This window comes from Mastacembelus armatus, chromosome 14 (assembly GCF_900324485.2).
Source record: "Mastacembelus armatus chromosome 14, fMasArm1.2, whole genome shotgun sequence".
In the NCBI taxonomy this organism is placed as follows: Eukaryota; Metazoa; Chordata; class Actinopteri; order Synbranchiformes; family Mastacembelidae; genus Mastacembelus; species Mastacembelus armatus.
This window is the reverse complement of record NC_046646.1, coordinates 1052815-1075751: the sequence shown is the minus strand read 5'-3', so window position 1 is coordinate 1075751 and position 22937 is coordinate 1052815. Positions and strand designations below refer to the sequence as shown.

Genomic DNA, 22937 nt, shown 5'->3' with positions numbered 1-22937 from the left:
CTGGTTTATTCCTCATGTTTCTAAACTCACTGGGGCTGGTGCTTCAACTTTCACTGGGCTTATAACATACACACAGTTCTCACTGATCTTTCCATCGCATGGTCAGATCTTATCACACAAACACTAACTTTGGATAACTTTCTTCCGCCAGGTAGTTTGTATGACACTTTCATTCTGAGCAACAAACCCCCTATTGTATACACGTAACCACAAAGCTTATGAAATTATTGCTTCATTCATATGTCCAATGTATTATGTGAGACACATTCTAACTTACTTCTAAAGCACAATATTAATTTTCATGTTTTCCTCATATGGGTCATTTCCTGATAAACCATATGGCTTTCCAAAGGAAGCCTTACGTTTGTAATTCTCAGCCAGTGGTGTTTCTTTTTTTCCTTTTCTTTTTTGTTTTTTGCTTTTTAGGTTTATTTTTTCATCATCTGGTGTCTGTCCCTCACAGACTCAATGGTCTCTCTACTATGAAGGGATTACAAAACTCATGTGACTACCTTATCTCTCAAGGTTAACATACCTAGAGTTTTCTTAATCAACACTTAACAGAAACATACCAAAGAAATGATTGTAGTCCCACTGTACTCACTCATCATATCAATGGAGCATCCACCGTTCTTCACCCATTTCCTGACCTCAGGCGGGATCCAAGCCCCCGTTTGTCAGAGTGGAACTTTTCCTTAATTTCTAAATGTACCACCCTCGGTCTAAAACAGTGGCATGTCCATCCCATCCTCATCGCCAAATTGTCGTGGAAATTACTTTAAGTTGTGAGAATTTCTAATTCTCAAGAACAAAACACGTGTGATGAATCATCTCAAATTAATTCATGTACATGGAGAGAAGACTTCAATAGAGTTTTCTCTATCTTCTTCCCCTAAAATTCAAGTTTATATACTGTAGCTAAAACAGTTGGCAGTTATTTACAGGCATCTAAAACACTAAAACACTAAAAGCCCCATACTATGCATTTTCTGGCCCAACACATTTAAGTGACCCTTTGGTCCTCCTCTCTCATCCACTCTCCTTTCCTTTCCTTTCCTTTCCTCCCCTCTCCCCTCCCCTCCTCTGCTGTATATTGCTGATGTGCAGTTACTGGCCCCAGGTTTTTTCTTCCGTTAAAGGGTGTGTTTCCTCTCCACTGTCAGCAAGTGCCTCTAATAAGAGATTTGTTGGGTTTTTATTTAAAGTGGCCTAAGGGTAAGTAAACACGGTGACTGTGACTCCATACCAAAAGGTGGCAATCTTTTCAGAAGTTCACACACCATGAAAAATAAATTAATAAACGGATAAATGAAAAAAACAGCGTCAATGGGGCACATACATCTTGACACTCCTACAGAAAGACAATTAAATGGTTTTTATTGCCAATAAAAAAATGACTGTGTATTTTCTGAAATTCAGTGTTTATGCGCTTTAGAAGACACTCCTTGAAGTGGTGGCAGTGCAACTAGACAGCAGGCCATGTAAACAGTGTAATTTAAGTGGCGTAGTGTTAATTCATCAGACCAGTAACCCGTTTTACTGACAGCCGAGGCGACGTCCTGTCACTTCCTGCTTCCGTCCGTAGGGTGTGTTCCTGCCTGCTGAAAGTCGTCTCAGCTCGGTCGAGGTTCCTACCACCAACTCTTGCAAGCCTTGGTACCCACGGTAATTATAGAATAAAGTTTTAGATGAGTTATCTTTGGACTCCGTGTATAACGTAGTCGCGGTTACTCTGAGTTTGGGTAGAAAGCATCGACCTGCTGTTAGCTAAACGCTAACGTAGGCTCAGCTAGCCCAGCGATCTAACGTTACCGCTAAAGTTAGATGTTTTCTGTGCTCCTGCCGGGTCTGCCAGGGCTTAGACCGAAGCTACTGCACGTCCCGACGATGTAGTGGTATAAAGCAGGCACAAATGAATAGCACGGTGAGTTAACTTGACGTGCTGTTGTAGCGTGATGTTTACACCGTGACGTTAGTTGGCGTTAGTTAAAGTAAGTTAGCTGCCGTAACTCCACCTTACTTCATGTACCCATTCTTAACTGAGATGTTGAAATAAAACATTTTGTTTACTAATCGGCGGTTCAAGTCTGCTGCTGTAGACATTCACGGTAATCTGGGTGCGGCGTTGGCGTTTTCCAGGAAATATTTCAACAGCGTTAACCCAACGTTAGCCAAGTTAGTGGGTGCGCCGCCAATAACTCCGCTGCATGACTAATCAAAATGCAAGTGTGATGTTGGTTGACCCAAAATAAGCCAACTGTCTAAGTCTTTCAGCTGGTTGTTGCATTTTGCATCCACAGTTCGTCGAAGATGTTTTCTGCCAGACAGATTATCGGCGGTTTAATTAATGTTATAAGGTAAGAATCTACACAATTCACCTATTCAAGCCAAATAAGTCGTTTGTTAAGTTGGGCTAACTTTCCTCTTGATTGTTTTCATAGTAACATTGACCCAGCCCAGTTTGTGCCTTCTAATCCTGTGAGTGACACAAAATTCATTAGCAGTCATATCTTTCCATCACTGTAAGTTTACCTGTGGCTGATCACAGAATTTGTAATGTTTGCTGTCCTGCAGCCTCCACCACGTAGGCCACTTGCATACGCAGAGCAGCATGAGAGTGATGAGGAGAAACAGTTTCGCAAAGTCTTCCAGCAGCTTGCTGGAGATGTGAGTACTATGCCTGCCTGTACTGCCAATTTTTTTGTTTTCTGCAGTATCCATACTGTTTTACTGTTCTAAGACATGATGTACATTACCATACAGATGTGGGGCTGTACATCTTTCTGCAAACTTTTAAATCTTTACACTCTTGACTGTTTGTCCTACAGGACATGGAAGTGAGTCCATCTGAGTTGATGAACATCCTAAATAGAATCATCACAAAGCGTAAGATTTGTTTGTAATTATCATAATTGATGTCTCTTAAGGTTTCTACATTATTTGTGTATGTATGTGAAGAGAGATACAACAATGCAAATGACTGTTTTATATTTCAGATGGAGACCTGAAGACAGATGGCTTCTCCATTGAGTCTTGTAGGAGCATGGTGGCAGTCATGGATGTATCCTCTTTGTTATTAGTAGGCATTTTTGTTGCATAATGCAGGTGACAGAATGAAGCTGACAGTGACAGTACAGAACAAATACACCACCAGCTGGCAATACCAGACACCAGACTGAATCACACTCACAGCTCAGTAAAAATGTGGACATAAAATGTCATTTCTTGAAAAGGGCCCTGATCACAGAGCTTCAGTCAGACTCAAATTTTCAGACCGTGCAACAGTTGGTTCTAGTAGGGTTCTAGTTTAGTTAGTGATCAATAGTAATTGCATACTTAGCTAGAAAATTGTGTAAAAGTAAGTAAGTGGAAGTTACATGCTCATTGTCATTTGTAGTGTAAATGAACAAGTCAGACAAAAGTTGACATTACAATCCCTGCCCGAGTGTTGCTCCACCTAACTGGGTGTAGGAATGTAAAAAATACACCTTGGGCAAATACAGAAGTAATGCAGCTATTTGTCTAAGTTGGAGTTAAAGAAGGTTGTTGTGTTTTGTCCTTAATGCTATTTCAGAGTGACAGCACTGGAAAACTTGGCTTTCATGAGTTCAAATACCTCTGGGACAACATAAAGAAATGGCAGGCAAGTGCTGTTGTAGTTGCTTCACTCATGTTTCTGAATTGCACAGCTACATTCCTGTGGTTTGTGTTAAGTACCTGCTGTAACGGTGAGCACAGAAGAAAATGCTGTGTAAAGCATCAACAGTATTATGGACCCAGAACAGTGACAGTTAAACGTTTGCACTGAAGAATAAAATCAGAACCGTAAAATAAAGTATTGGCATTGAAGGATTTGTACTACAAAACACTTTGGCATTGAAAAAAGAATACTGAAAAAAAAAAAAAAAACCCCAATCATCTCAGTTTTTGTTGATAGATGTTAATGCCAAAGTTTTTTTTTTTTTCTTTGACAATATTCTGATTCTGAATCTTCTGATCAGTGATGTTCGTCTATTAGGTACTTGTTGAATTAAACCTATAAATATTTCTCAAATAGATATACTTAGGTGTAATTTCACTTTCAATCTAAATGCTTAAAAAATCTTGTATTATTTAGGCCGTGTATAAGAACTATGATGCAGATCACTCTGGTGTCATTGATGCAAGTGAGCTGCCCGATGCTTTCAGAGCTGCAGGTGAGTTCCCCCATTGCTGTGTAAATATTTGCACTAGATGCCAGAATGATTTCAAAGGGGTTATTGTGTTTATTGTTTAACATGTATCATGCATCAATAACCTTAGTCTTTATCAAAGTGATAACGGGCTACATGGAGAATGTATATGCATTGCATAAATACATAGTCAAGCTTTACATAAATAAATGCACTTGGTTAAATGTTTGGCTTTTGAAGCTGGCTGTGTAATGGCACATAGCCTGATTACATCGCCAGTGTTTTATTCGTGACTCAGTAAAAACTACAGCAGAAACAACTCTGTCACAGGCAATTGTTGCATATTATTACCTCAGTACAGACTGTCCTGTTTGTGATCTACATCCAGGAGCTGCAACAGAAGAATGCACGCTAAACTACTACTTCCTTTAGCTGCAGTTAGGCTTATTTACAATTTTCTGAAAAGGGCAAGTTTTACAAAGATATACAGTGCCAGTCAAAAGTTTGGAGACACTTTCTCATTCAATTCCATGGTAAAGTGTGTCCAAACTTTTGACTAGTAGTCTACCTTCGTACTACCGCAGACACACAAGCAGTATGTTTAATAACTGTATGATGGTTTGACTGACAAAATCAGCTCTATGTGTGGGGAAAAACTGGGCCAGTCATGTTTAACAGACTTTGTGTGCTCCCATGGACCATAATCACTTTCTGGCACAACACCGGCATGAAGAAACGCTTGTTTGCCTATTACACTCTGGTCTTCAAATTGTTGATAAAGGAGTAGAAAGATTTAGTGTACCTTTAAATCAGCTCTGTCCCACTGACACAGTAACAGCAGCAGCAACACACTGCCACTTGGAATTGCTTGTTTTTATTAATGATCATCCTGCTGTGACCAAGAAATGTTTTCCACCTCTACCTCCCCTAGGAGTTTCTCCGTCTCAGCGCATGAGGAATTTAGTTTGTTTTTTTTTTTCTTATCTGATGTTCTGACTCATTGTAGCGACAGAACAGCTTCATGCCTGACTCATGAATATGCGTATTAGTATTCATGAAGTGCATGCATATGGTTTTATAATTCTGAATGTTTGACGTACACCAATTTTGGTTTATATTCATGTGCTAAGGATTCTATGCAGTTTTATAAATAAGACCCCAGAAACCTACATTATTCTATCAAATATGAAATTTACAAGATTAGGACATGCCAAACCTATGATTATGACCTATGATTAACATTAGGTAAATATAAACTCCTTGATAAGTGTTTCAACACATAGAGCCTTTATGTTAAATGCTGTTCAACTCTAAAATGACATTGGTTTTATCTGTTCAGGCTTCCCCCTCAGTGACCAGATATTCAAGATGATAATTCGCAGATACTGCGATGAAAATGGGAACATGGATTTTGACAACTACATTGGGTGCCTTGTGAGACTGGATGCCATGTGCCGTAAGTTTAAAATATCACTTTAATAGATTGTGTTTATTAGCTGACCAGCATTATCTGTGTGATGATAATGCGTAACTTGAAATCTAATCTGTTAAACTGTGTAAGTATAGTAGGCTTATCATCTGTTCTGATGTAGGTGCCTTCAATACCCTGGACAAGGATAAAAATGGGACTATCAAAGTCAATATTAAGGAGGTAGAGTGATCTCTGATGTTTTATTATTAGTGGCTTTTGGATGGAATTTACATTTCTTTAAAAGCACGCATTCAGATGCATTGATTAACCCTAACATTAGTGACAATTTAATCTCTTTTCACCAGCTTTTTTCTTCTCTTTTCAGTGGCTTCAGTTGACCATGTATTCTTGAGTCCAGGTGGCATCTCTCCTGCTTGTCACACAGAACCACTTTGTTTGTCTCGACAGTACAATTTTTTTACCATCTATCCCAACAACCTCCTATGTTATTCAGCAAATCCATTGTGTATGCAGGTTTATTTAGAATATTAGTGCAATGCAGTGAGTTCCCTAGATTTGATACTGTGCTACCAACCAAGAAAAGCATAAACCTGCATTCACAGTGGTACTCAGCTGAGGATCAAAAATGAATGCTACTGAACACATTGGACAATTATGTAGCAGCATTAACCATGTGTGTAAACATGATAGTATGTTGAGAAGGTGTCATTTGGTCAGCTTATTTGTCTTTGTCTGCTTTCACAAAACGCCTGTTTGCCACCTTAGTGCCAGTCTTATTTTCTAACATTCACACTTTCAGAGAAGTTATTGTCACCTGTTGACAAGACTAGGAAAACCTACTTAGGTCAGTCCTTTTCAGAACTGTGTGGGTGTGTATAAACTACATGTCTCTGCAGTTGGAGTGAGACAATATAGTGTATGCCTTTGGCATATTAGTACATGGAATTTAGTAAACTGGCAAATTCTTAGAAAAGCCCCACCTAACTTCAGGTTAAGTCAAGCACTCCATGAGTCAAGGACTCCTGCCATATGAAAGAATGTGCAGGGTTTTAGGAGTGTGTTAATTTATAGTATATTTTCAGTAAATAGGCTTAAGCACACTCTCAGGCCATGGCTGAGAAGACCTCTGCATGGGTTGATGTCAGGTGGAGATTTTGCATTGTAAGATTTACGTGAGGTCACTAAATCTCATGTACACATAAGAACTGTAAGTTGTCCCACCTTAGTTGCAGTTGCAACAGTAGTGTTGAAGAAATTGCCAGTCTGTACACAACCATGCAGCCTTGAGAGGAGGCACATCTTTGCAGAGACTTTCAGATGGTCAGGAGTAAGTCAGCTTTGTAAAACTTTATATACATGTCACACTTTACTATTAGACCACAGTCACCTTCAGTGTCTGTGAAGTCAGACCAAAGGCCACAATTATCTTTTATCATTAAAATTACATGCAGGAAAGCTAAATATTTTATTTAAAGTTAGGAAGGTGTATGAATTACGGGACTTGCATCATAGTCAATCATAAGCTCAAAAACAAACTCCATAATTCTACGTCAGAGCTATGCTGTTATTCTGTGTGCGTATCTACAGCCCACTAGGTCTAAACAATGACTGTATAATAAAACCCCATTAATGAGCTACCATTAATGACCATTAGTTAATGTATACTGTATGTTCAGTGTATCCAGCGATATATCTTTGTAGTAGAAATATACATTAACAGCACAACAGGCAGTATGATTGGGCAGGCTGATATTTTGCAATGTTAACGCTAATGTTGCAACTTGGCTGTAGTGTACTGTCTCAGCTTTTTGATCAGTCATTACTGGGCACCTATTCAAAATGCCTGCACCAGACAGTGCCAGCATAATGTTTGAATTGATAACTAATGCATGCAGCAAGATTCATTCTGAAGTGTTTTTAACCATTTAAGTTTAGTTATTACCATGAGGTTGACAGCCACCGTTATTATACTGTTTCAGAAAATACTTGGTAAAATAAATACCTGTGCCATATTTGGAAATAAAGGGTATCTTATCTATGCGAGTCTTGTTGATGCACTGGTGAGTTTTGTGATGGGCTCCTCTATTTTGTAATGAATTCTCAACTTCAAATATTTTTTCTTAATGCTGTGATGCTTCAGAGCTCCTAAATCATAATCTTCCTTAACTTTAAAGGGAAACATATTCATTTAAATAGAAATCCTTCACAGGCTATGAATTGATGGGTTTTACAGTGATACTAGTTGACCAAAATATATTTGGCGTCATATCTGTCGAAGAAAGCTAGTGTTGTGAATGTCTGACCCCGAGACAACAGTGCCCTCTCCTGACCCAAAAGTTGGCCCACTTAAACAAAAAAAGTACACACATGTATGTGTGTGTATGTGTATGTATGTGTGTGTATGTATATGTGTATGTATGTATGTATGTGTATATATATATATATATATATAAAAATAAGAATGTGTGTGATAGCTCATTTAATTTCCTCCGTAGTTGGGTCAGCGAGCACATAATACCGGACGTTAGTGTAGCCCTTCAAAATAAAACCACATAATGTTACAACGTGACATGTCTGAAGTAAAACTAGACATAAGTAATTGTTTTAGGTGACAGTGTAAAGTCGTAGAGTGATCACTGTCATACTAATATTGTGTTCGTCAATGTTTTATCTAACTACCGGTTTTAGTTAGCCAACGGTACGTAGGTATCGTTGACTGTTCACCGGATATTTTTGGTGTAGCCTTAGCGTCATACTGGCTAGCTTGACAAATAGCTATCTGGGCGATAAGGAAGTTTATCATCTCGCTTTTGGACCAAATCCCAAATTTTCTTTTCTCTAGGGGGTATGTTTGTCATCTCATTATCTATTTTTGGCATTAACGTAAGAGTTGTGAAGTGAGGGTACCTGAACTAAGTGCTTTAGTAGCTATTTCTGACTGTAACGTAGCATTAGCTAACGTCATGCTGCAAAGAAAGCTAACCTAACGTTAGTGTGTGCTATTGTGTAACATTAAAGCTAGCTAACTAGGGGTATGTAGCACTGTATAAAATACACACTAAGAAATGGTTAAAAAGGACAATCAGTGCAGTGGAGGTAAAAGTATCGTCTGACTGGAACAAGAGAAGGCACTAGACATAATCTAGCTAGCTAACCTGATTATTTCATGTGTAAAGTGACTACAGCATCGTCCATTGTTCATTCACTCTTTCAGTCCTAGACTTTTATTGTCACACTAAACGTGCATTGTTTCTCTGCCTGGTTGTGAGAACGTCGAGATCTATGGGCATAAGCACGTTACGGAAAAAAAATATATTTTTATTATCTGTTTAGTTTATTTAAAAATTAGCCCTACACAAATGGTCATTGCTAAGATGTTACATCATTAACGCTTGCTAAGTTTCAAAGATCACATGCAGAGTTTGGAATAAAAAACAAGCCCATACCATACATTAGTGACTAATGAGCAAATTCACACGCATTTTAACTTTGTTGCTCAGGTTTTTGAGCAGCTGACAGGCAGCTGGGGACGCAGAGCACGGCAGAGATTACAAAGCAGCTGGATTCCTGCTGATACTACCAGTGGAGGATGTCTTCACCAATATACTATAACCAAGACAGTGTTACACGCTTCAAGAAAAGAAAGGCTCGTTTCTCTTTCAGTGAAGTTCACATACTGTTGGATGAAGTGAGGAAGCATCGTATGGTGGTTGTGGGTATGTGTCTTCAACTAAATCCTTTCAGAAAAGAAGAGGTGGTGCATTACGGCGTTGTGTCTGGGTTCCCAGAAGGTGAATGAGTGATTACAGTGGAACAAAACAGTTTGGGCATACAGAGTATACAAACCCCATTTTGAATAATAAAAAGGTAAATGTTAAAATGTGACAAGGACACTGATACAAGGTGATTTTGTTTTTTCCCCTAAGGCAAATTCAATCGCGGTGTGCCAACTGACGTGAAGAAGCGCACATGGGCAGAGATTACTGCACGTGTCAATGAGATTGGGGAGTGCCAACGCGAAGTCATTGAAGTAATCAAGAAATGGTCTGATCTAAAGTGTGACACCAAGCGGAAAGTGGCTGCCATGCGGTCAGGGACTGTCCCTAACAGGGGTCTCAACTCACGTCTTTCCCGAGACCTTAATCAGACAGAGAAAATAGTGCTCCAAATTCTGGAAATGGATGAAGAAGACCAGTGCACTGGTGACTTTGGCCCACTCGGAGATGATGACGATGTGCCAGAGGAAGAAGAAGAAATGGAAGAGGAGGATATGATAGGAATGCAGGGTTCTCCAAACGGCGGGTTAGACATGACATCTATGCCCCCTGCAACCTCTTACACCATGGGTGGACTTACACAATCAGGTAGCAAAGAGGTTCAGTTTCCACCTAACTATTGTGGTGAGTAGTAGTAGTAATATGAATAGTTCACCAGGCTCACTTTCATCTGAACATCAGATGAACACTTTGCATCAATATGAGTCTGAGCATCACTAAAGTTGATATTCCTATAGGGCACTTTACAACTACATTATGTCATCCTTCTTTGTGGATGTGGGTGATCCGTATTTGAGCATTAAATAAACTGTTAATAGTGAAATTAACGTATTATTTAGGAGAAATTGGTTCTGGTTGTTTTTATTTTACATGCTTTAAACATTGCAGGGGATTCATCACAACCTGCTTTTGATGTGCAGTATGAAGTACCCCCTACAGAAGGTGAATTGTCAAGTGTGTCAGTGAAAAAAGACCTTGAATTTTTGTATTAATAAAACACTAATAACCTTTTTTCTTTGACTCAAGATACCGAAGCTACTTTTGGAGACTCAGATGATGACCAAAGAGATGACGCACTTTCTTCTGCTCAGACATCAAAACCAATGGACGATCATCAAGGAAACAATGGCATCCAGAAACAAGGACGACATCAGACATCCTCTGGAACATCAATGTCGACAGCTACGCTTCCGATGTCAGGTCAGCCCTCCCAGAACACGAGGGACAGCCTGCTACATAATGCGTCTCTAAGCCTTCAAGAGCAGCATGCCACCAACATCCTGCTGGAGACAGTTTCACGCTCGCTAGAGCTATTGTCTGAGTCTGTGCAGCAGCTGGCAGAGACTCAGCAGGAGTTTGTACGTGAATCGCTGCAACTCCAACGGGAGACAGTGCAGGTCCTCAGAGACTTCACAGGTGGAGCCATTGCACTCATGCATGACAAACTGAATGGACGTCCAGCATTATAGCAGCACAGCATCAGACAGTTGTTAAATTGTGTCACTGACATGATACAGGGCCTTCAGGCACAGGAGCTTTATAGTTCCTTTGGACTGTACTGCTGGTTGCTGTACTTTTAATAGTACCCCTCAGATTTTCCTTGGTTGTTTATTGAAAAACTGTTTGTAGAAACATTGATAAAATTGCTTTCTGTGTGGCACAAGAAAATGGATTGAAAAAATAACCAATGTTAGCCATATAGAAAGAAAATGTGGAGGGTGTCTTATTTGCTACTGAAACACCATATTGAAAGCCTTTACATTCTTTAATGTTGACATGCAAAGAGTCTTCGAAATGTCAGTCAAATTTGTTCATGTTTCCATGTATAAGTTGTAGCTTCCATTGTCTGGAATTGATCAAATGTACTGTAATGTTGAGTGAATTTCTGTACCTGACCATTATATGGTCCATATGAGCTAAACAAGATGTATTAGATACTTTGGAAATGCCTGTAACAGAATTATTTGTGATTGTTTTCCATTACAAACATGCACACTTGAAGGTTTTTAACATGGAATAAAGTCCTCATGTATTTAAACAAAGGATAGGTCATTTTCCTCGAAAGTGCTGTAGTGGATATAATTCAGTAATGTGTTGTAATAATTCAGATACTGAGTTATTAGAAAGTGTAAATCCATCTGGATTAGGGAGCTGGAATTTCCCATCTGGGGTTTTATTGTTATTGTTATTATTTTTTTAAATAAAGTTTATCCTGACATCTTTAGATTGGTCCTACTACAAATGCCGTTGATTAAAAATAAGTTAAATAAATATATAAATAATATTTGACTGAAGAATTGCACATACCAGTAATTAAATTTGAAAATATGACCTGTTTCACAAACATTCTTCAAATACACATAGGAGAATCCTTAAGTGGAAAAAAATGACACATAAACTGTAAATTATAAAGCTGATGGCATTCTGTTTTTTTCTTATAGTCAATGCAATCCATCTGAAGACCAAAGCTGGCGGTAGACAAAAATATTATTTATGGAGCTTGATATACATTCTTCTGTACTGTACAGCTCCACTATTGTCCTAAAGCCATTAAAATCACATCACTCTTAAGTTGTTATTCCTTTCTAACGATGAACATGGTAATTGTACTTTTATTTTAAACATATGCGCAGTTTTATTCCGTTTGAGTGACATTTTCCAAAAATTACAATGCCCAACTTATTTAGGAAATTATTAAGCCTTTATAAACTATACATATAGCACCCTTTTGTAATATTTGTATCTTAAGTAGGAATGAATGATTCAGGGCTTAGAGCCACAAGAAAGACGGGGAAGTCGAAGTTGAAAGGCAACACACTAACTTTCATCTTTTTATGAGATGTGTTCACAGTAACATTGACAGACTGGCAATCTGTCCAGGGTGCACCCTACCTCTCACCCAGTGTCAGTTGGGAACAGCTCCATCCCCTGGTGACTGAAAGGATAAGTGGTAGATGATGGATGGATGATGCTGACAGTAAGAAAACTCAGAAAGGCAATGGATTTGTATTTTAAGTATAGTCATTTATGAAGTTAGGTTATGCAGTGTTGCAGTATGTTTGATCATCTTTTATTTTTACACATAATAGCAGTTGTTAGGTGAGCCAGCGGTCTATGAGGCAGTAAATACGTCACTGCCAGTCTTGCAGGGTCATGGAATTTGCAATAGGGGGCTCACTGCACAATCTTTCTGAGAGCCTGACAGTCTGTCAAACTGTACTGACAGGCAGCTTATTCACAAGACAAAGCACTTCTCAGTGTGTTGTAAGACATCTCTACAAAGTCTTGTGCAGTGATAGAACATACAATCAAAACATGTCCTTTTGCAGTGGCATTGTAAGTTACTTTTATGGAATTCCCAGTTAATAGTATTCAGTAGTTCAATCACTTTCTTACACTATTACTATTACTAAACTACTCTAGTCTATAAGTGGCATGATTCATAGGTTTACCATCATTTCATTTAACAATATGCAGACACAACCAAACAGGACTACTGACAAACACAACCCTGCAAAAAGAAAAGACTGTTGTTGAACTTCTTCAAAAAGGAAGGTAAATAGTGAAACTGAAGAGAAACTGAGATGAGTTTTCATTATGCATAAGACAGAAAATTAATTTTGTAACTTTTAGCAATGACAGAGAAGTTTTTGTTTATAGGGATGGCATAGAGAGGGGCCCACAATTATTTTCAGCTATTTGTTGAAGAAACAGTTTATCTCCTATTATACATCATTTTTTTTCTATCTATATTGGCATCCTTAGTCCACCAGACACTCCTTGGACCCTTATAAAACAATCTCTAACCATAAATGTGCAACTAAGGATGTTAGGACTTTAGGATGCTGGCTACAACTCTGTTGAGCTTCATTCTTAATCATATACTGAAGTGAGCGCACACAGAAACAGACATACGTGCACGCGCACACACACACACACACACACACACACACACACACACACACACACACACACACACACACACACACACACACACACACACACAAACTCCACTGTTCCCCTCTCATTCTCATTTGGTTAAACAGCTGCCGGGGCTAGTCCAGTGTGCCACAGTGGGGAGAAAAGGAGGGCGGGATGCAGCAGGAGTTCAATAGCCTGCTGGGCTTCATCCATAGCTGGAAGGCAGAGGGCAGCATCAGTGTCTGGCTGGGGGATGGGGGTCCTAAAAAGGCAGCTGTATTCACATTGTGGCCTGGTCTTTTACCTTCAGCCCTTTACAGAGCCCTTAAACTTAAAGACTTAAGCCTTTCTGATAGGGCATTAATCACTTTTAGTGCCTATAAAATTGTATTCTGCTTAAACTCCCCCTGTCGCTTTAGAATAAAATACGTTTTTACCTGTTATACATGTGAAAACAGTTCCTGATTCAATCATTAAATTCCTTTATAGGCTGCATTTCTCTGTACTGTTCTGCTGTATATAAGGTATGGGTGAATCAATGCAACATTAGCAATAGCAAAAATAAATTCTAACTCAAGTAATATTCAGTATATTAAAAACAAATGGGCTAAAAACAAATGATATACTTGGCTATATGTACTTGACTAGATGGTGTTACAGATAATAAAACCACTTGACTGACAATATGTTTATGTATATTCTTCATTTTTCTCCAAAACCATAATCTATATAAAATGTTTGAGTTGCACATTAGTTGACATCTGGCAATTGAGCCATGGATTTTGAGAGGCACAATAAAAAGGGAAAAAATCTATCCATTGATCTATTCTTCTGCAAGTCCATATATGTTTCCTCCCCCATTCTACTGACCCCTTTGCCCTTTTTTTTTCGTTATGTGTAACCCCCACCTGTTCTCATTCCCTTGTTCTTCCCAGATCCCTCTTTTATCTCCCATCTGCCACTGAGACTGCAGGAGTCTGGGCTGGGCAGGAAAGGTAGGATTGACGGAGGGCAGATGTGTCTTTCAGCTTGGATGGAATTAAATAATTATCATGCCTGTTTTTATACTCCATCAGAAAAAAGTAATTATATATCTGGTGCAAAGCCATTCAGTTTTGTTTTATTTACCTGATTGTATCTGTTTTGGGGAGGATTTGTAATGGCATCTGTGACTCACAGAGGCAGATTTGTTTGTTCCATCTGCTCCAGCAGATCCCTGTGACCCTGGTTAGGAATAAGTGGGTATAGATGATGGATGGATGGATAATAAGCCAAGAAACTATAACAAAATAATGATAGGTCCATTATCTGAAGCTAAGAGAAGTTTGTTGGTGACTTTTAACAGTGCTGTTTCTGTACTATGATGTGCTCTAAATCCTGATTGAAAATCTTCAAATAGTTCATTCCTGTGTAAGTGGTCTGATAGCTGCTTAGGTAGGTTGGATATTGGTCTATAATAAGCCAAGACTCCTGGATCAAGACTATGTTTTTTGAGTAAGGGTTTGATTACTGCAGTCTTAAAAGCCTGTGGTACAATTTAACTAGTCTAACAGAGATGAGCCAATTAATGGCAGGGTGTTTTTAAGCAGTCTAGTCAGGATGGGGTCTAAGAGACAGGTTGATGGTTTAATGATAACACTATAAAAATGTGTGGAGGAGAGGAGAGAAGAGAAGAGAGGAGAGAAGAGAGGAGCATAGAGAAAAGGAGGTGAGAGGAGAGGAACTGAGAGGAGGTGAGTGAAGAGGGGAGTGGAGAGGAGCTTGGTGCATGATGGGAAGTCCTCAGGCAGTGTAGGCCTGGAGCAGCATAACTAAAAGAAGGTCCTGGTCCAATGAGGAGACTTCCGAGTGTGGCGAAAAGCTGTAGTTAGACTGCCTATTCACATAAGAGAAACAAATATAATGTAACAAATGTCCCCCTTAAGGGACATTAAGGAGAAGCACAGCAGTTGTCTGTAAATCAGTTGTCCTGCCAGTCTGAGGAAGGGCCTAAGAAAGTGTATTGCTAAAGTAAGTCCTTTATGGCCTAAAATATTTCAAACCACTGATTTCATGACCTGCAACCAAGGACAGCACAGAAAAGTCATAAGACACAGTATTTCTGTGCCTTATTGTCAGCCAGTGATTTGCCCAATAATGTACTCCTTTGACTCAGCCCATAAATTTGCTCATTTGGGGAGGTTGCAGGGCTGTGTGCAGTTTTTGGTACCAAGCAGTGCTTCAGCATGCAGCATCTTAATGAGACCAACCAATCAACCAAGTGGCATGCATACATTTGAGGTTACATATACACACTCACATCATAAAGACATCACAGCCCACCAGACACCCATTCTACACCTCCCATTGTCCTACAGTCAGACAGCAGGCTGGGACTGCAGAAGTGGCCATAACAGACCAACTTCTCCCCTGAGGGCCCACAGGAGTCAGATTTACAGCAGCTCCCCCTCTCCTTCTTCAAGCGTCCTTGGGGAAAAGGATCTCCAAGCTGCTGTGGGCTCTAGATGAGGCAGATGCCAACCACTCCAACTAATAGGAGGTCTGGGGGGATGACATGACTCCTCTTTGGTTACCATGCCCCATGGCATGCTCATGTCACACTCCTGCAAGTAATACAAATGACAACAGTTGAGGGGATGCACTGTCCATCTGCTCTCCTGACACAAAGGCACACATCCCCCTCAGTGGAGAGGTGCAGTCAGTACTAACGTTGCAGCAGATATATAGATGCACTGCATACATTTAAAATAAAAGGTTTCTCTCCCAAAGGAAGTAAAAATCACTTCAAACAGGAGGAAGTATGATGCATTCTACACCAAACTCATGATCAAGTACATTTTAGAGCTGAGAAGGGTGATCTTAAAAAAATTCTCAGATAACAAATACAACAAAATTAAAACGGTCTTCTCATTATGTGTTTGACTGCACACAGTAAATACAAGCCATTTTGCCATTAATAAGTACATTTTCTGCTCGTAAAATCGATCACATAGCCACATAACAGAGTAATAGTGAAACTTACACCTGTCATTCTTGCATGTTCTTCAACTTAGATTACTTGTAAAAACCTATTGAAATATAAACATGTCTTTTTTTTGTTAAACATTTCCTGGAAGTCTTTGCCACTGGTCTGTACCTGAGGCGTGACAGAAACATTTGCTGATGAAAAACTGCAAAACACTCCAGCCTCAGTTTTTCTTACTTTACATGAGACTGTTTCCTCCTCCTTGTCCTTATTGTCCTACAAGGAAGCGTGCCAGGATATACAGAGGCCACTTCAGGCACGCGTCCTTTTTCTCATTATAATAGCAATTGGTCCCCAGCCCCCACCCATCTACCACTAGCCTCCACATAACGCAGCACACATGCGTTTACAGTCTGAGATTCACAAACTGCTCTACTTTTTACACGGAAAAAACATTTCATGCCGTTACCATCTTAACATTATTTACTTTATGTTGATTTGTGTTCATATGTTGTTTCTTCTGCTGGAGTCATCTTCATGCACAGTCAGAGTCTGACAGTGATTATATGTTAAGCTAACACGCCCATGTAAGGGACCACCACTGGGATGTAGAAGTGGTTAAAGTCGCCTCGATGCGACGATCAACACGTCACTACAGTCAGTGAATGATTCATGTATTTAAGCGCTCTAAAAGCCTCATGTACCATCCACTTTGGAGCTGCTTATTGTTCTATTAACCCTGGACATGAAGGCTTACATCAGCCGTGATAGTTAGAGCTGCTGAACTGCGTAATTAAAAGTTCAGTTGTGTTTACCCTCGACCATATCCCTGCAAGCGACAGGTGCAGGAATCAATAAGGGCTTAGTGGTTGCGTGTGTGCGAGCTTTGGGGAAACAATAGCCGGGTTTGGAGCCCCACACGGTCAACCATGTGCCGTTGATTACCATACAGCTGTTCGCATGAGGTCTAGACAAAGGCAACATGATAGTTCAAACTTTGTCCCCCCTCCCACCAAAGTGAAATGTAGTGATCTGTTGATTCCGAAAAACGGTGTTAAAGTTAATCTAGTAGTGCGAGTTTGATTAAATGCAGTTGCGGCATGCTCATGTCCCATAAACTCCAACTCCAACTATTGAAAATCTTCAGTTACACATCACTAAAACCTGTATATAGCTAAACCTTTCTTAAATTGCTGTTTTTTGATATAAATGGATTTCTGTGACTATTTCTGACTACGACTTCAACTACCAATATAATTTTACACTGATATGGCTAATTTAGATTCATACAACAATGCTAATCATATCTGCCCCGTCACAGCTTCTTATGTAGATTCCTATTAAGAACTTTGTCCAGATGTAATGTGGGCTGTCTAAATCCTCAGGCAAGACTTGGTGCCCCGCTGTTCCCCTGGGGTCTTTTTCGGCTCCACCTCTTTGCCGTATGACGCGCTGCATGTAAGTATAAAATCCTCTGCGTCTTTACGCACCATAATCCAAATAAGTGGAGTCCACGTACAAGGACGTAAAAGGATTAAAGAGACACCGAAAGGATCACGTAATCCAGGGGGATGAAATGTTTGGAGAGTTGTTCCTTTACATCGCGTAGACAGTAACACTGTGAGCATCTTTTGGAATTATTATTGCACACGTTGAATGCGGACATCCATTTGAGGCTGAAACTGAAACTCAGAAAAAATGGCCCCTCTACACCTGAGATACCTCATGACTTTGGCCTTAGTGCAAACAGTAGGTTGCCGTCTGTTTGTGTTTAAATAACATGATCAAACTGTCGTGCAGTACGTCTAACAACTTTTCTTCACTTCAGGTACTGTCCTCCGGTGTGTTTGAGTTGAAGATTCATTCATTCCACACAGCCCAACGCATCTGCAGACGACACAGGGACTGTCATATATTTTTTAGAATTTGCCTAAAACACCCAGAGGATGTGATCTCTGCAGAGCCGCCTTGCACCTTTGGCACCGGACACACCAACGTCATTAGGGCTGATCACACCTCGATCTCCAGCAGCGCTCCCATCAGGGTGCCCTTCCACTTCAAGTGGCCGGTAAATGGAAAAACAACACAGAAACAATAAGAAAAGAGTTGTTAGAAGTGGTATAGGAGCGAACTACTGATTAAGAACTCCATAGTCACGTTTATCATGCCATGTTATAGTTTATCTACCATTTTTTTAATAATGTCCTTTTTCCCGTTGTAGGGAACATTTTCTTTGATCATTGAAGCCTGGAACGCCGAATCTCCAACCGAATACACAGGTAAACTCCTTCCTGCGGTCCTCTAATCGAATAATTTGATTAAATTAAATAAACTTTCTACCTGACATACAGATTTTAAAATCGCCCCTTCTCTTCGCAGACAACCAGAACAACCTTGTGAGCCGTCTGGCGACCAGGAGGAGACTTGCCATCGGAGAGGATTGGTCCCAGGACGTACACTTTGGCGAGCAGAGCGAGTTGCGGTACTCCTACCACATCTTCTGCGACGAGTACTATTTTGGAGACGGCTGCGCTGACTATTGCCGGCCGAGGGACGACACGCTGGGCCACTACTCCTGCGACGAGGAGGGCAACCGCATCTGCCTAGAGGGCTGGAAGGGAAACTACTGCTCTGAGCGTGAGTGTATATCAGCATTTACCGACATATTATAATTTACAGTGTAGTCTCTGAGCTGTTCAGGAAGCAAGTGAAAGTTTAGCTCCTTAAGAAAAAAATAAAACATTGGACTCATCTACTCATACAGTATCATATAAGTACACTAATACAGTGATGGTACTAGTAGTGTATTTACAGTAGAATTTCATGCTAATATTTCATATTATTTTGTGATCTTAAAAAAACAAAGCCAGACAGTGTTTTAAATGAGTATGAAACAAAATAACTACAAAGGATAATAACAGTAAAAATAAATGTTGTCCTGAGAACTAAGATGGCCAAGTCCCAACAACTAAACATATGTATTGCTACTTGAAGTGTAATCACAAAACAACAGAAACATCTGGGGACTGCAAGATGAAAAATATGCATCCTAAACCTTCCAATTTTCCATGAGCTGAAAAACCTTCAGGGCACAGTTAAAACTTGTTACCTTGCTGCTGGAGTGTTTATTTTATCTGAGTGATGTCCTGTTGTGTTCTGTTTTGCTCTTTTGTGAGACAGTCTATGGTGTCTGCCGTTTGTCCTCTGTTAGAGCTGTGGCCCCTCAGACACACATTCATTTTTCAACGTGATCTGGGTGTGTTTGTGTACTATGGCTGTGTTTGTGTACTATGGCTCTGTGTACTTGTATTTCTATCTTTGTGAGTACAATTTTGAGCATATTTCTATCAAAGTGAGGACAATTTGACAAAGTAAGGACATTTTTCCAGTCCTCACTTTTTCAGGTTTTAGTGTTTGGGTTAGAATTAGGGTTAGGCATTTAGCTGTGATTGTTAGGCTATGGTAAGGGTTTGGGTAATGCAATATGTCTATGACTGTCCTCACAAAGGTCAAAATACACTTATATGTGTGTGTGATAAGGAGGAGATAAAAAAGCATTTTTCTCCAGCAGTGTGCCTACCAGCTGCTTGGCTTAATACTTAACCAATAATGAAGTCTGGAACAGGGCTGGGGTCAGACGGGGGCCCTGTACATGTGTGTGTGTGAGATGTTGGAGAAGGCATGTCCATTGTAATCACACACCCTCCCCTCCCTCTATTTTCCAGCCATCTGCTCAGCGGACTGCAGTGAGAAGCATGGCTATTGTGAAGCCCCAGGGGGCTGTACATGTCGCATGGGCTGGCAGGGCCCCTCCTGTAACGAATGCGTCCGCTACCCAGGCTGCCTTCATGGAACGTGCAGTCAGCCGTGGCAGTGTAACTGTCAGGAGGGTTGGGGTGGCCTCTTCTGTGACCAGGATCTGAACTACTGCACGAACCACAAGCCCTGTGCCAATGGAGCGACCTGCACCAACACGGGCCAAGGCAGCTATACCTGCACCTGCCGGCCCGGCTTTGGAGGCACCAACTGTGAGCTTGAAACCAATGAGTGTGACAGCAACCCCTGCAAGAACGGAGGCAGCTGCAATGTGAGTACACAGTGGGGTAAGGTGCACCAATAGCAAAATAGTTGGTTTACAGGAAGAAGACCTGTAAACTAAGATAAGAAAGATTAGATAAATGTTATTATTCCCTTTCAGAAGTACATGAAGAGACAGACACATTTTCTGCATTAACATGTCTATGTTACATACAAATTAAGAAATAAATGAAAATGCTTAAAACTGTGCACCTCAACATAAATCAATCAGTTATATCTATTATACATTTGCATATTACGTTCACCATCCCTGTCAAACTTTACACTTTTAAACTGTTCCTACATATTTTCTCATAATGTGAAGGGTTTTCTTCCACCTTCTACAGGACCTGGAGAATGACTACTCATGCACCTGCCCACAGGGGTTCTATGGTAAGAACTGTGAGATTATTGCCATGACATGTGCAGATGGTCCCTGCTTCAATGGTGGCACCTGTGTGGGGACAATGACAGGAGGCTACACCTGCCGCTGCCCTGCAAGTTACACGGGCTCTAACTGTGAGAAGAAGCTGGACCGCTGCAGCAACAGGCCGTGTCTGAATGGTGAGTGGGCACAAGAGAGCCCCCTTCTGGCCACAGCTTATGGGTGAAGGGCAAATAAGGAATTTTTTTTGGCCACATATTAAACTGTTTTTGTGAATATGTTTTATTAACTATACCCAACACCACAGAGATGGTGTTAAATGTAATCCCATTAACAAGCATTCTTCATGTGGTTGTGCCCGATCACTTGAACGCTGAACTGAGTATTTCTCTCCTCTCCAGGTGGTGAGTGTCTGGACCTTGGCCAGACCATCTTGTGTCGCTGCCAGCCCGGCTTCACAGGTGCCAACTGTCAGATCAACATTGATGACTGTGCCTCAAACCCCTGTCAAAATGCAGGAACCTGCCAAGATGGTGTAAATGACTACACCTGCTCTTGCACCCTGGGATACACTGGCAAGAACTGCACTGTGCGCTCAGACGCCTGTGGCATTCGGCCCTGCCAGAACGGCGGAACTTGCTTCACCCATTTCACTGGGCCAGTATGCCAGTGCCCTAAGGGCTTTATGGGTCCAAGTTGTGAGTTCACACTCCAGCCCAGTTTCAAACCTGCTCTGCGCCAAACCTCTCAGGCCTCCTCCACCACCCTCACCATCTCGTGCATTCTGTCTGTGCTAGTGTTGGCTCTGATGGCTGTCATTATCTTTCTAAGGAGGAGGAGAAGAGGACTGCAGGGGAGGAAGCAGCTGAGTGACACTGCAATTTATAATGACTTGGAGGCGGTCAACAACCTGGGTGGAGGTGAGAGAGAAGCCTTTCTTGGTCCTAATGGCCTATTCAAGATCAGCAACAGCACAGCTCACCTCAGCCACTCTCTGTGCCCGGACGGCAGATCTGGGTACAGGCACAATCCTGTGGAGAGCAGCCTGGCAAGAGGTGAGCATCAGGACTTTATGTGGAGGGACGAGGCCAGCCTGGGCTCTGGAGCAGGACTGAGATGAGATTGGAGGAAAACATGGACCTTTAAACAGGGAAAGAAGCATATTAGCACTTGTTGCTCGTCTCTTTTCATTCACAGTGAGGGGATAAGCAAATACATGAGTTGAAAACAAGTACGCTCATACTGAAGATAAAATACTGTTAAATGTGTAAGGATAAGAAACATATACAGACAAATGAACTTCTCTGATAAAGATATATTATTGAAAAATGTACTGGGCAAAGCTCTTCCATGTTTAAGACCCAAAGAAACAAATAAAATGATCAGTGTTTCACAGGACCTACATCACAAACCAAATACAGGAAGTCACAACACTCCGACAAGCTTTGGAAAACGTGCCCAAAAATATGTTGTGTTGGGTTATTGTCTTTAATATGTTCCTTTGTTTCTTTTTTTATCATTATTTTAAATGCACACTTTTTGTTTTGTTTTGGTGTACTCAATCTTCCTTTGGTCATTACTTCCTTATTGTGCGTACCATCATTTTTATTCTTTATATTATTTATTTATTTGAAAACTTATGTTTATAGCTCTACTTAGATTCTCACAGATGTAGAGATTATTTATATGATGCTGAATGAAGACCGATGCTTGATGTTTTATGGGCTGTACTTGCTGTGTGTGAAATATCCCAAATATATTCAATGCAGGGATATAAGCACAATGTGCTTTTTCACACCAAGTCAGCCATTAATATAATATATATGTATATGTATAATGTATGTATAATATATATATATATGTTTTATAAACTGCTGATCACATTGCTCTTCTAGGTGCCATTTTAATTTCATGCCAAAGTTTGTGTTATGTTCCATGTTTTCTTTCATATTTAATTTCAACATGTTGTGGTTGTGATGCGGAATAAAAGATTGGCTTTGAAGTGATTCTGAATGTGTGTCTCTGTTCCACAGGGTTCAAGCCTGTGCCTTTAGTCATAGACTCAAACTGTGCTTTGTCAACACACAGTAAAACTGTAAAGTTTCTCCCTGAAACTCAAAGATATTCAATTTACATAACACAGAAAAGCAGGAACATCTTCACACTGAGAAGAAAGAACCACTGAATTGTTGCCAACTTCGACTTTATC

General features: G+C 40.4%; 3 protein-coding genes across 7 annotated transcripts; all 3 read left to right on the top strand.

Moving 5' to 3' along the window:
* Positions 1–1515: 1515 nt before the first annotated feature.
* On the top strand, positions 1516–7644 carry capns1a (calpain, small subunit 1 a). 2 transcript variants are annotated; one of them, XM_026328052.1, is made up of 11 exons: positions 1516–1665; positions 2301–2357; positions 2442–2478; positions 2575–2667; positions 2829–2886; positions 2997–3061; positions 3575–3643; positions 4118–4196; positions 5512–5628; positions 5765–5823; positions 5969–7644. In XM_026328052.1, the coding sequence occupies exons 2-11, from the start codon at positions 2311–2313 to the stop codon at positions 5993–5995; spliced, it is 651 nt and encodes a 216-aa protein (XP_026183837.1). In that variant the 5' UTR covers positions 1516–1665; positions 2301–2310; the 3' UTR covers positions 5996–7644. The 2 variants fall into 2 exon arrangements, with proteins under 2 accessions (XP_026183837.1, XP_026183839.1); XM_026328054.2 differs by having other exon boundaries at positions 1571–1656.
* A 127-nt stretch (positions 7645–7771) lies between these two features.
* Positions 7772–11604, top strand: LOC113142784 (nuclear apoptosis-inducing factor 1). Of its 4 annotated transcripts, none has more exons than XM_026328051.1 (5): positions 7772–8449; positions 9105–9320; positions 9531–9968; positions 10269–10322; positions 10407–11604. In XM_026328051.1, the coding sequence occupies exons 2-5, from the start codon at positions 9194–9196 to the stop codon at positions 10847–10849; spliced, it is 1062 nt and encodes a 353-aa protein (XP_026183836.1). In that variant the 5' UTR covers positions 7772–8449; positions 9105–9193; the 3' UTR covers positions 10850–11604. The 4 variants fall into 4 exon arrangements, with proteins under 4 accessions (XP_026183836.1, XP_026183835.1, XP_026183834.1 ...); XM_026328050.1 differs by having other exon boundaries at positions 9531–10004; XM_026328049.1 differs by having other exon boundaries at positions 9105–9395.
* A 6321-nt stretch (positions 11605–17925) lies between these two features.
* On the top strand, positions 17926–22174 carry dlb (deltaB). The gene is made up of 7 exons (XM_026328664.1): positions 17926–18015; positions 18095–18334; positions 18488–18545; positions 18646–18903; positions 19992–20353; positions 20691–20907; positions 21130–22174. The coding sequence occupies exons 1-7, from the start codon at positions 17965–17967 to the stop codon at positions 21846–21848; spliced, it is 1905 nt and encodes a 634-aa protein (XP_026184449.1). The 5' UTR covers positions 17926–17964; the 3' UTR covers positions 21849–22174.
* The last annotated feature ends 763 nt before the right edge of the window (positions 22175–22937 follow it).

Bases quoted from the DNA above. Each gene is read 5' to 3' on its own strand.
- dlb (XM_026328664.1), top strand. From the start codon at position 17,965: ATGGCCCCTCTACACCTGAGATACCTCATGACTTTGGCCTTAGTGCAA. The intron at 18,904-19,991 runs GTGAGTGTATAT...TCTATTTTCCAG, and splicing joins GGGAAACTACTGCTCTGAGC to CCATCTGCTCAGCGGACTGC. The intron at 20,908-21,129 runs GTGAGTGGGCAC...TCTCCTCTCCAG, and splicing joins CAACAGGCCGTGTCTGAATG to GTGGTGAGTGTCTGGACCTT.
- capns1a (XM_026328052.1), top strand. From the start codon at position 2,311: ATGTTTTCTGCCAGACAGATTATCGGCGGTTTAATTAATGTTATAAG. The intron at 2,887-2,996 runs GTAAGATTTGTT...TTTATATTTCAG, and splicing joins AAATAGAATCATCACAAAGC to ATGGAGACCTGAAGACAGAT. The intron at 5,629-5,764 runs GTAAGTTTAAAA...GTTCTGATGTAG, and splicing joins GAGACTGGATGCCATGTGCC to GTGCCTTCAATACCCTGGAC.
- LOC113142784 (XM_026328048.1), top strand. From the start codon at position 9,194: ATGTCTTCACCAATATACTATAACCAAGACAGTGTTACACGCTTCAAG. The intron at 10,005-10,268 runs GTGAGTAGTAGT...TAAACATTGCAG, and splicing joins GTTTCCACCTAACTATTGTG to GGGATTCATCACAACCTGCT. The intron at 10,323-10,406 runs GTGAATTGTCAA...CTTTGACTCAAG, and splicing joins TGAAGTACCCCCTACAGAAG to ATACCGAAGCTACTTTTGGA.